The sequence below is a fragment of the Lutra lutra genome, chromosome 2 (assembly GCF_902655055.1).
Source record: "Lutra lutra chromosome 2, mLutLut1.2, whole genome shotgun sequence".
NCBI lineage: Eukaryota > Metazoa > Chordata > Mammalia > Carnivora > Mustelidae > Lutra > Lutra lutra.
Genome location: NC_062279.1, coordinates 182,754,559 through 182,766,952, shown reverse-complemented (window position 1 = coordinate 182,766,952; position 12,394 = coordinate 182,754,559). Strand labels below are relative to the sequence as shown.

The 12,394-nt window shown below is 38.5% G+C and overlaps 1 protein-coding gene across 8 annotated transcripts in view; it reads left to right on the top strand.

The window, feature by feature from the left end:
- Positions 1-12,394, top strand: part of FRYL (FRY like transcription coactivator) — a 263,771-nt gene that overhangs the window by 140,504 nt on the left and 110,873 nt on the right. For all 8 annotated transcript variants that reach the window (XM_047719250.1, XM_047719249.1, XM_047719247.1 and 5 more), the window contains 4 exons: positions 4,317-4,396; positions 4,864-4,944; positions 7,723-7,891; positions 8,181-8,273. In XM_047719250.1, the coding sequence (XP_047575206.1) occupies positions 4,317-4,396; positions 4,864-4,944; positions 7,723-7,891; positions 8,181-8,273 (423 nt within the window). The remainder of the gene's footprint in view (positions 1-4,316; positions 4,397-4,863; positions 4,945-7,722; positions 7,892-8,180; positions 8,274-12,394) is intronic.

Below are 12,394 nucleotides of genomic sequence, written 5' to 3'. Positions count from 1 at the left end.
TTAACCGACTGAGCCACCCAGGTGCACCTGAAACATTTCTTATAATTTATATAGTCAATCATAAAATTCCTAGTTAAGTATTTCTAATTGCTAAAGAAATTCTGGCTTTAAAATTTCATTTTCCAATGTGGGACGAAGGTTAAGATTATTCTTGTAGAGTCTGAATTCTGTAGAATAAATTCAGTTTCTGTGCAATTGATTAACACGGGATTTTCAAATCTCAGTTTCTACAAACAGATGAATAAACATCTTTCCTCTGTTGTCAGGCTACTACTTTTAAAGGTTCATTGAGAGCTAAGACAGGTAGAGTTTGGATGACAGCTGCTTCCTCACTTAACCCTATTTGATTTTGCAATGGAGCACATTTTCTTCAAATTGGATTCCAGGTACAGGCCTTTAGGACGGTCCCAATTTCTAGGAAATCTGTGACATATGCTCTCTCTGATCCTCTTCAGTCAACAACAAATTATCAATCTGCTTAGCCAAGATAAAGCTATAGCCTTCCGTCCTGGAGTTAAAAGTTCACCATGAGCCTTTCCAGCCTTTCATAGCTGCATGACTCCCTCTACTTGGACAGCACTTTAAAAATAGTGCCAGTATTCTCATTGAGCTGAATAAATGGCAATGAGTAGTTACTGACTGGATTTCTTGTATCTCTTGTCCCTCATTACAGTGTAATCATGGTTACTGTTTCTAATGCCTCTCTCCTATTTACTAGGTTTGAACTAGCTTCCAATCATTATTCAGGACTAAATTTAGCTCCCTCCTGATAGACTCCTTATTCACCTTTGTAAAAAATAAGTTATCCTGGAGTGACTGGGTGGCTCAGTGGGTTAAAGCCTCTGCCTTCAGCTCAGGTCATGATCTCAGGGTCCTGGGATCGAGCCCTGCATTGGGCTCGTTGCTCTGCGGGGAGCCTGCTTCCTCCTCTCTCTCTGCCTGCCTCTCTGCCTACTTGTGATCTCTGTCTGTCAAATAAATAAATAATTAAAATCTTAAAAAAAAAATAAATTATCTTTATTTTAAATTAAAATGTCTCCTTTATCAAACCCTCACGAAACATTCTCTGACCATCTCTGAATTAGTGTTCCCTGCTGTTCTTTACCCCAGGCTAGTTTGTGGCTTTCTTGATAAATTAAAATCTCTATTATGATTTTATGCTATTAATGAATTTTTCTCTAATATATATAGTTAATTTTTTTTTAAGATTTTATTTATTTATTTGTCAGAGAGAGAGAGGGAGAGCGAGCAAGCGCAGGCAGACAGAATGGCAGGCAGAGGCAGAGGGAGAAGCAGGCTCCCTGATGAGCAAGGAGCCCGATGTGGGACTCGATCCCAGGACGCTGGGATCATGACCTGAGCCGAAGGCAGCTGCTTAACCAACTGAGCCACCCAGGCGTCCCTATAGTTAAATTTTTTTAAGGAAGTGTGGAATCCCTGTGTGTTTTGTTTTGTTTTGTTTTAATTGGACTTCAGGGCCACAGAATGGGAGAAATCATGATCTTAGTTCAAGATATGCTGTTACCATTGGTCTCTGTGTGGCTGCCTCTGTATTTGTTTACAATATAATGGTTACCTGTGGGCCCCCAAATACCTAGAGCTTAAGCCTAATAATATGAATCTCTTCTAGTTCAATCCCTGGCTACCCTCGTACCATTACACTGATCTTTATGTTAATGATTCTCTTTTAAAGATTTTTCATATATGTTTGAATAGTAAGTTTTCCTTGTCTTCGGATTTTCTTAAAGAACATATCATACTATATATTGTCCTCTGGGACTTACTTTTTCACTCAACATTATGTTGCTAGGATTAATCTGTGAAGTGTGCAGCTATACACAACTTTCTTAGGTTTTCTTGGGCCTATAATTGCTAGTGTAGTGGAGCCCCACCCTCTTAAGGTTATTCCTGGAGCCCTGCAAATTAAATTGACAACCATCACATGAACAGGAGGAAAGGTGTATTACCAACACATATTGAGGTCTTCATGGGAAAGAAGTTGAAGACATAAAGAACGGTTAGACCCTAAAATTTAACAAAGAGCAATACATTGTGAGTGACAAAACAAAGGAAAAGTGTCTGGGCTTCTAGGGGTGGTAAATTGGGGGAAGGAAAATATGTGGGGGAACTCATGGAAGGTAAGGGCTGTTTAGTAAGTTTGTGCAGTCCTATCTCATTGTCAGCTTTCTGTTTCTGATGATAACGGTTGTTTTCTTGGTATGGGAAAGAGGAGGGGAGACTGCATTTAGGCAGAAAGGGGGAGGCTCGAGAGCTTTTCCTGCACCTGGAAAGTGCAGTTGGCTTCAGCTCAAAATAATGCCCATGCCAAAGTGCCATGTTTTGTGGTGGCATACTTTGATCAGCTTCACTAGATTGTGGGCTGTATAAAATATTGATTTGAACTTAACACCAGCAATGTCTGTGAAACCTCATTTATTTATGTTATCTCTACTATTTGGTATTGTCAGACTTTTCTCCACTGAGTGGGTGTAAAATGATACCTTGTGTATGTTCATTCTCCTTATTACTAATTAAATCAAGCATCTCTTCATACTTATTAGGAATAAGCCCACCCAAGGACAAAAACAGAAAATCATAAAGCCTTGATAAAAACCTTTAAAGAGGGGCGCCTGGGTGGCTCAGTGGGTTAAAGCCTCTGCCTTCGGCTCGGGTCATGGTCCCAGGGTCCTGGGATCCAGCCCCATGTCGGGCTCTCTGCTCAGCAGGGAGCCTGCTTCCTCCTCTCTCTCTCTGCCTGCCTCTCTGCCTACTTGTGATCTCTGTCTGTAAAATGAATAAATAAAATCTTTAAAAAAAAACAAACCTTTAAAGAAGTGAAGAGATATTCCATGTGAATGTAGAAGAATACAGTTAGCCCCAAATTGATCTGTGGATTGACTGCAACTCCAACAGAAATCCTGACAGTTTTTCTGTAACTTTGAAGGGTTACTCTAAGTTGAATATTGAGGAACAGTGGGCCAAAAATGGCTAAGCTCTCTCTGAAGAAAAATAAGGGGGACTTTCAGTACCAGACATCAGAACTTATTCATAAAGTCTAATGATGAAGACTATATGATTTTAGTACCAACATATAAAAACTGATAGAACAGTGAGTTCAAAAACAGACCCACACATGTATAGAACTTGAATATATATCAGTGGTGACTTGTGTAATCTTTGATCTATCAGTTCCTCCTTTTGGGCTCTTTCCCATGGAATTACACAAGCATTTAACATTAAATGTACAGGATATTTATTGTATAACATTATGTATATTGATTATTGAAAATCAGAATGAAATGTTCAATAGAAAGCTCATTAAATAAATTACAATACACTGAGTAGTATATGACCATTGAGAAGAAAGGAGGAACTCTAAGTACTGACATGGAAAGATGCATCGTTTTGCTAAGAAACCTAAAGTTTGGGGGCACCTGGGTGGCTTAGTGGTTAAGCCTTTGCCTTCAGCTCAGGTCATGATCTCAGGGTCCTGGGATAGAGTCCCGTGTTGGGCTCTCTGCTCTTCGGGGAGTCTGCTTCCTTCTCTCTCTCTCTCTCTCTCTCTGCCTGCCTCTCTGCCCACTTGTGATCTCTCTCTGTCAAATAAATAAAATCTTAAAAAAAAAAAAAAAAAAGAAACCTAAAGTTTGTATGTATGGGTGTGTGTAGGAAAGAATCTGAAAGGATGTACACCAGGCTATTAGTAGAGATTATAAAAGGGAGATGAGGCAGGGATTTTACTTCCTGGTTTAAATATTTTGGTTTGTTTTATGTATTAGGAAGTAGCATATAACTTTTAAAGAACCAAGCAAAACAAAGATATTTAAATGACAAATTTCTAATACAAATAAGGCCATACATAGTTTTAAGTTGTTGAGAAAGTGGGTATTGTTTTGGCTACTGTTTATGATAGAAAATCAGACCAATGGAATGTGTGGCTGGCTCAGCTAGAGGTTGCTTTTCTGTATGTGTTGCAAAGAGGTACGTGTGGGTGTCTTCGTAATTTCTGGGCAGTGATAATTACAGTCAACCAGCAATCATGTCTCCTTGTTCCCCTTTATGGGCTGTAGTTCAAGGAATTTTGATTATGAAGCTAACATTCTTAAACTTAGAGCTTATTAAATTAGACGGGTAACTGAATTCTCAGGGAAAATAATAACATCCTTAGAAAAGGGGAAGATTGACTAATTAGTAATAGATCCTATCGTGGAAATGAAAACTGGTTATTGATTTAATTAGTTGAATTGTGGAGAATACTCAGAAAAGATTTGTAACCCACTTAGCTCTTGCCAACTTGACAATTTGTTTTGTTCCAGATTCCTGTTCATCCTGTACCCGATCCCTTAGTTCACGAAGTTCTAAACTTAGCTTTCAAGCACTTTAAACATAAGGAAGGGTAAGTAAAATGCTAGCTTGGGATCGATGCTTTTCTCTGCAGGCCACATTTGGACCATTTAAGTATAATTCAAACTCATTGATCTTTTTAGAGTTCAAAGCATTTTCCTTCCCTTCCTTCCTTCCTCCCTTCCTTCCTTCCTTCCTTCCTTTCTTCTTTTTTGAATCCACACCAAATGCTTACAAGAAGGGTGTTTTGTTTTGTTTTTAGGCTGTGTCCCCATAGGAAAGATTTTATTTAAAAAATTCTTAAAACTATTGATTGGATTTATAAGAATCAGAAGGTTAAATTTCATGACAAAGTAAAATCCAGATAGAAGAAAATTCATGTGGTTTTTATTATCCTATCGATGAATGTTTAGAGAGGGGGAAAAAAAACTGTATAACACACTGATGAGAGATTTTCAAATTTATTAGGGAGAGTTTATAGAAAAATTTGATAATACATTTGTTCTCTTGTTGTTGTAGATATTCAGGAACCAACACTGGGAATGTGCATATTATCGCCGATTTATATGCAGAGGTGACAGGGGTTCTTGCCCAATCAAAGTAAGTGTTATAAATCACTGATTTCAGTTTGTGTTTTAGAATGCCTCCTTGCTTGGGGCGCCTGGGTGGCTCAGTCAGTTAAGCATCTGCCTTCGGCTCAGGTCATGATTCCGGAGTCCAGGGATGGAGTCCGCAACTGGCCTCCAGCTCTGCAGGGAGTCTGCTTCTCCCTCTGAGCTTCTCGCCTCTCATGTTCTCTCTCTCTCTCAAATAAAATCTTTATAAAAAAAAAAAAAAGGAATGCTTCCTTACTAGTATAATAGATACAGTTTTAGATCCTTTTTTTTGTAGTTATTTTGTAAAGATGTTTATTTATTTATTTGACAGACAGAGATCACAAGCAGGCAGAGAGGCAGGCAGAGAGAGAGGGGGAAGCAGGCTCCCTGCCGAGCAGAGAGCCCGATGCGGGGCTCAATCCCAGGACCCTGAGATCATGACCTGAGCTGAAGGCAGAGACTTTAACCCACTGAGCCACCCAGGTGCCCCCATAGTTATTTTGAACTCCATCTTATATTACTTTGCTGCTCTAGTCCTTAGAGGATTTCAAAGTTACATTCATACATTAATTTCACAACTTGTTTTCATTTATTTGGAGTTTTCCATAAATTCTGAATTAAGGAAATTGGAAATTACCAGGAATAGTCAGGACATTACCTTATTGCCTATTTTTAACTATTCTATGAGAAGTGTTTTGTTTTGTTTTGTTTTTAAGATTTTATTTATGTATTTGACAGAGACACAGCAAGAGAGGGAATACAAGCAGGGGGAGTGAGAGAGGGAGAAGGAGGCTTCCCGCTGAGCAGGGAGCCCAATGTGGGGTTCGATCCCAGGACCCTGAAATCATGCCCTGAGCCAAAGGCAGATGCTTAATGACTGAGCCACCCAGCTGCCCCTAGAAGTGTTTTTTTTTTTAGTTTTTTTTTTTTTAGAACTCTACAGAGCTAGTAATGACTTTTTTAAAAAAGATTTATTTATTCATGAAAGACAGAGAGAGAGAGGGAGGCAGAGGAAGAAGCAGGCTCCCCAATGAGCAGATGAGCAGGGAGCCCAATGTGGGACTTGATCCCAGGACCTTGGGATCATGACCCGAGCTGAAGGCAGGTGCTTAATCACCTGAGCCACCCAGGCACCCAATAATGACTTTTAATACTTTCTAGTTGAGTACTTCCATTTCTGAGTGCAGTGTCTTCCTCCTAATTATCTTATTTGTTTTAGCACCAAATAGTGTTTTGGATAGATAAAAGAGATACCAAGAAAGAAAAAGGAGATAATAGATTACTCCATAACGGTGTTCATTAGGAGTTATACTCATTGAACTGCCTTGAACCATCAGTATAGTAAACAGTAAAAATGTTTGTCTTTAGTATCTCGTGGTAGCTCTGAAGACTATGGAATTTGAATTTCCTTTGTTGCTACTGGGAAATTTGTGAGGTAAAAAGTTATCAATGAAGATTTTCTTGTATGTCATTTAAATAAATGAGTCTTTGGTCCTGAAATCATCAGATGAAAGCCTTTCTGAATTCTAAGAAGCCAAGTCCACTTCTTGTTAATGTTTGGTTCCTGTGATTTTAGTGACTAATAATTATTATGAGAAATTTAATAAAATAAGAAAAACCCTTGGATTTTGGTGTTATTACAGTGGGAAGGGTTTTATCTACTTTATATTTTCTTTATGAGATGCAAAAGAATACGTTCATGAAAAATGGTATTGTTTTCCCCAAGACTCAAATGGAGGTGGATAAGTAGTGTTTTCTATCATGTATCCATATTTCATTAGCATGCACTATTTTTTTCCCCTATGTAGTCAGTGATGATTGGAAAATATGCCTCATTTGTTACTTTTACTTTCAGGAACTGGTTTCCCCAAGAACATTAATAGTAAAATCTTTAGCTCTTTCATATTCTATAGAGGGGGGAAATTAAGTATTATTGGTTATTAAATTGTTAGGTATCTCTTTGTAGTGTAAGCAGAGAAGATAGTTTTGGTCATTTGACTCCAGGATGGTGCTTATATTTTAAAGCATTTCAGTTCCTTCACTTGCTCACTTCGTATGAGACCGTGTCCTCCCAGTCCTCTCCTTCAGTTTTCCTGCAGTGTAAGAGATATTAATTTTAAGTGATGGTGGTCTAAAATTGTTTGGTTCATATCTTTGAACAAATTTGTGTAGTCCCTAATCTGTTCTCCGTATACCTCAAATTACAGACTTTATAAAAAGGAGCCTTAAACATTAAAGATACTGTCTGATTGATAGGGGGATGTTTTATGGGTGGATTATTTGATTTTGTTTTTATTATGATTATTATTAAATGGCAAAGGAGCTGTACGGATGCTATGATAGGAAGAAAGAAATCTTGGGTTTTTTTTTAAGATTTTATTTATTTATTTGACAGAGATCACAAGTAGGCAGAGAGGCGGGCAGAGACAGAGAGGAAGGGAAGCAGGCTCCCCGCTGAGCAGAGAGCCCGATGCGGGGCTCGATCCCAGGACCCTGGGATCATGACCTGAGCCGAAGGCAGAGGCTTTAACCCACTGAGCCACCCAGTTGCCCTGAAATCTTATTTTATCTACTTACGGAACATTTAATTTTACAATAAATGAACAGCAGATTTGGAATGACAAATAACTATGTTTTTCTCTATGCTTTTCTGGTAATTTTGAGGAAGGCCAAGAAGAGAGATGATGTCTAGGTGTAATATCTTTAGATTCCCATGTCGAATATCGTGTGGGACCCTAGTGTTTTAAATTCATATCCTGTTCTATATTCGTGTATATTGCAGGTTTCAGGCTGTGAGGAAGAAGTTTGTGACAGAGTTGAAAGAGCTACGGCAAAAGGAGCAGAGTCCACACGTGGTACAAAGCATCATCAGCTTAATAATGGGAATGAAATTTTTTCGAGTAAAAATGTATCCTGTAGAAGATTTTGAAGCATCCTTTCAGTTCATGCAGGTGATAAACCTTCTCCATTGCAGGGATTAGAATTAGCCTCATAGTGGTTTATTCTTGCTCTTTAGGACTTTTGAAAAGAAACAAAATGTATAGAAATTAATGACATCGTTATTAATTCCTAACAACAAGTGTTAAATTGGTCACAGGTGTGAATTAACTTTTTTAATTTGAGCGTGTTTTGACCTTAACTTTTCAGTAAAATGACAGTACTTAGAAAATTATCATGATCCTAAAAATTCTTAAATCTTCCTCTTTTGTGAACCTAACATATACCTCTTTCCCCCTCAAGGAATGTGCTCAGTATTTCTTAGAAGTAAAAGATAAAGATATAAAACATGCACTTGCTGGTTTATTTGTGGAGATTCTTATCCCTGTAGCTGCTGTAAGTATGTTTTAATTTTTATATTCTATGTTAAAAAGTACCTTTTCACTGAAGAAGTTGCCACATGAAATATTCTTTCTGGTAATTTCGTAGACTAATAAGTGGAAACTTGGAATGTAATGTGGAAACGGGGAAAGTGGTTATTTGCCAAATGCCAGTAGAGCACTGATTCGTTTTTTAATTAAAAGAATGGGCCCAGGCCCTTAGGATTCAGAGACTGTTAGGAGGGCAGAGTATCTGCAACGTAGCCTCTAGGTTATGCTTCTCTGTCATGGCTGCCCGAAGTAGCTCAATGCATTTACTCGTGGTTTTGCTTCTAAAATGTGACGGCCATTTTAATAGCCTCTGAAGATACTCCATATTCAAAGTACTGTAACGTGTACCTTGGAATTTACAGGACTGATTCAATTGTAAACATTCTGTTCTGTAGTTGCTGTTGACATTCATCATACTTGTTGAACTATATATGCTAAATTATTTAGAAGATAGGATTATTATAAATAGGATTGCATTAACATCTAGGGAAGCAGATTTATAAAAGCCTTCCTTGGTGTAAAAGGAGTGTGTTGTTTGAAAATAATTTTTGCAGTGACTAGTAACAGCATGCTATAAATAGAATTAAGGGATTTTATAATACTTAGATGCCAGGCTTTTTATTTCCCATGGGTTTTTTTTTCTCTAACCCAACTTAGTTGTTTTGTATATGTTATACACTACTCACTTTCAGTATACTACACATGCTGTGTAAATATTCTTTTCATGTATATCATTATTTCATTTTTAAACATGAGGTCAAATTGACATACAGTAACTATGCATACTTAGAGTATATGGTTTGACATCCGTATGCACCACTGAAACCATCACCACAATCAAGATAATGTACATATTTGGAGCTCCTGGGTGGCTCAGTAGGTAAAGGCTCTCACCCTTGATTTCGACTCAGGTCATGACCTCAGCATTATGAGATCGAGCCCGGTGTCGGGCCCTGTACTGGGTATGGAGCCTGCTTAAGACTCTCTCTCTCTCCTTCTCCCTCTGCAACACCCTCCCAAAGATAATGTACATATCTATCACACCCTAAAAGTTTCCTTATTTTTTTTTTAATTACCCCCTTTCACTCACCCCACCTTGGTGAGTGTAACTATCCATGTTCTATCACTCTACATTGGTTTTGGTTTTCCAAGAATTTTATATCAATGGAATTTTACAGAACAAAGCTTTTTACTCTGAGTAATTTAAGTTCCAGCTGTGTTGTGGAATATATCAGTGGGTTTTCCTTTTTTGAGTAGTATTTCATTTATATAGCTATGCCGTGATTTGGTTATATGTTCACCTGTTTTTGGACATTGGGTTGTTTCCGGTGTTTGGCTGTTACAGATAAAGCTGCTGTCAATATTTATGCACAACTCTGTGTATGAGAAAATAAATTTTTTTTTAATTTCTTTTGGGGGAAATGTCTAGGAGTGGAATTGGTGGATCGAATGATAGGTGTATGTTTGGTTATTAAAGAAATCGTTATTTGGTTATTATATATATTAATATGTATAATATATATATATTAAAGAAATCGTCAAACCATGTTCCAAAATTGTTACACATTTTGCATTCCAAGGAGCTGTGTGTGAGAGTTCTAGTTCCTCCACATCCTCACCACCCCTTGTTTTAGTCAGTTGTTTTAGTTTTAGCCATTGTAGTGACGCACCAGCAGAAAGCCCAAATCAGGGCTCCATCCCACAACTCACGAGATCATGACCTAACCTGAAACCAAGAGGCTTTTTTTTTTTAATTTATTTATTTGACAGAGAGCGAGGGATCACAAGTAGGCAGAGAGACAGGCAGAGAGAGAGAAGGAAGCAGGCTCCCTGCTGCGCAGGGAGCCCGATGTGGGGCTCGATCCCAGGACCCTGAGATCATGACCTGAGCCGAAGGCAGAGGCTTTAACCCACTGAGCCACCCAGATGCCCCCAAGAGTTGGAGGCTTAACCAGCTGTGCCACCCAGGCATCCTAATACATTTTTAAAACATGTTTTAGGTGCAGATATTTTATCAAATATATGCTCCGTGAATATTTTCTCCTAGTCCATGATTTGTCTTTTCGTTCTCTTAACTCTCTTTGGAAGGGAAGTTTTGATGAAGTCTGATCTATCATTTTGTTCTTTCATTAATTGTGCTTTTTGAATCATAGCTAGGGAGTCTTTGCCTAACCCAAGGTTGCAAGGGTTTTCTCCTGTATTTCAATTTTAGGGCTTAATTTTAGGTCAGGGTTCATTTTGAGTTAATTTTGTGTATGATTGAGGTATGAGCTGGTTTTGTTTTAAGTTTTTGTTTTTTTACATATGCAGTCCATTTGTTCCATCATCATCTGACCTTTTGTTGACAAGACAATTCTTTCTAAGTAGCTTAGTATTTTGTTCAAAAAATCAAGTTGGCTGAGGGGCACCTAGATGGTGGCTCAGTCGGTTAAGCATCTGCCTTTGGCTCAGGTCGTGATCTCAGGGTCCTGGGATCGAGCCATACTTCAGGCTCCCTCAGGAGGGAGTGTTCTTTGTCTCTCTCTCTCTCTCTCTCTCTCTGCCCCTCCCCACTGCTCATTCTCTCTCTCTCTCAAATAAATAAAATCTTTTTTTTTCTTTTTCTTTTTCTTTTTTTTTATTTATTTGACAGACAAAGACCACAAGTAGACAAGAGAGGCAGGCAGAGAGAAGTGGGAGTGGGGGGAAGCAGGCTCCCCGCTGAGCAGAGAGCCCGATGTGGGGCTTGATCCCGGGACCCTGAGATCATGACCTGAGCCGAAGGCAGAGGCTTTAATCCACTGAGCCACCCAGGCGCCCCTCAAATAAATAAAATCTTAACAAAAAATCAATTGGCTGTATATGTGTGGGTCTATATATCTGATTCTGTCATGTTCCATAATGGTTCTTTAAATGATAGGTTTATTTTATAAAAAACAGAACAGACTAACTGGAGTGGAAGGCTATCTGACTCAAACTACCTGCAAAGCAATAATTCTTGACTTTTGTTCATACCCATTAAAAAAAATCTTCAAATATTTAATTATAAGGAAATATTTTCTGTAAGTAAGAATTTCAAGAAAGGTGTAAAAAATCATGCCTATCACTGTCATAAATATTTGAAATTCTTCACTTTCCATACAGTTCCCTGCCCACCTTTTCTAAGTATGCTCTAGACAGGACCTGAATGCCACAAATCAATTCATAGGAATATATAGATCACAAGCCATTTAATTCAATATTATAAAATCAAAGTCTAAACTACAGTTTGATTCTCAGGATGAAAATAAATTTCTCCTTTTAAATTTTCAACTAAAATAAAGCCTGAGTAAATGGAAAGTTACTAACTTCCATTTCTAGCCAAGATGATACAATTTATAAAATCCTTTCTAAAACCATCAGTTTTAGTCTATTATCATTAGTACATGTGCTCAATTTGTTTTTCTAGAAGTAGTTTGAATTACTGCCTATCCAATCCCAGATTGTCATTGGTTTTGCCAGTTACCTGAGATTAGTTTTTTTTTTTTTTTTTCAGGTAGTTAAAAGGAGCAGGTTGTAGGAAGAAGGACCCTTGACTGTGGTCCATTAATACTGTGTTGCCTGATTCTTCTTTTTTTGCCATGTTTGCTTTGTTTGCTAAGGCAGCCCTAACAAAATACCCGAAACTAGATGCTTAAACAACAATTACTGACTCCACAGTTATGGTGGCCGGGTGTCTGAGACCAACGTGTTGGCAGGTTGATCCCCCCTGACGGCTGAAAAGGAATCTCTTCCAAGCCTCTCACCTAGTTTCTGATGTCTTTGACCTTCCCTGGCTTACACAACCATCGCCTGAGCTCTGCCTTTATTTTTGCGTGGCGTTCTCCTATGTGTGTCTTTGTCCAAATTCATTTTTTTTTCTTTAAAGATTTTATTTATTTATTTGTCAGAGAGAGAGAGGGAGAGAGAGCGAGCACAGGCAGACAGAGTGGCAGGCAGAGGCAGAGGGAGAAGCAGGCTCCCTGCTGAGCAAGGAGCCCGACGTGGGACTCGATCCCAGGATGCTGGGATCATGACCTGAGCTGAAGGCAGCTGCTTAACCAACTGAGCCACCCAGGCGTCCCCATT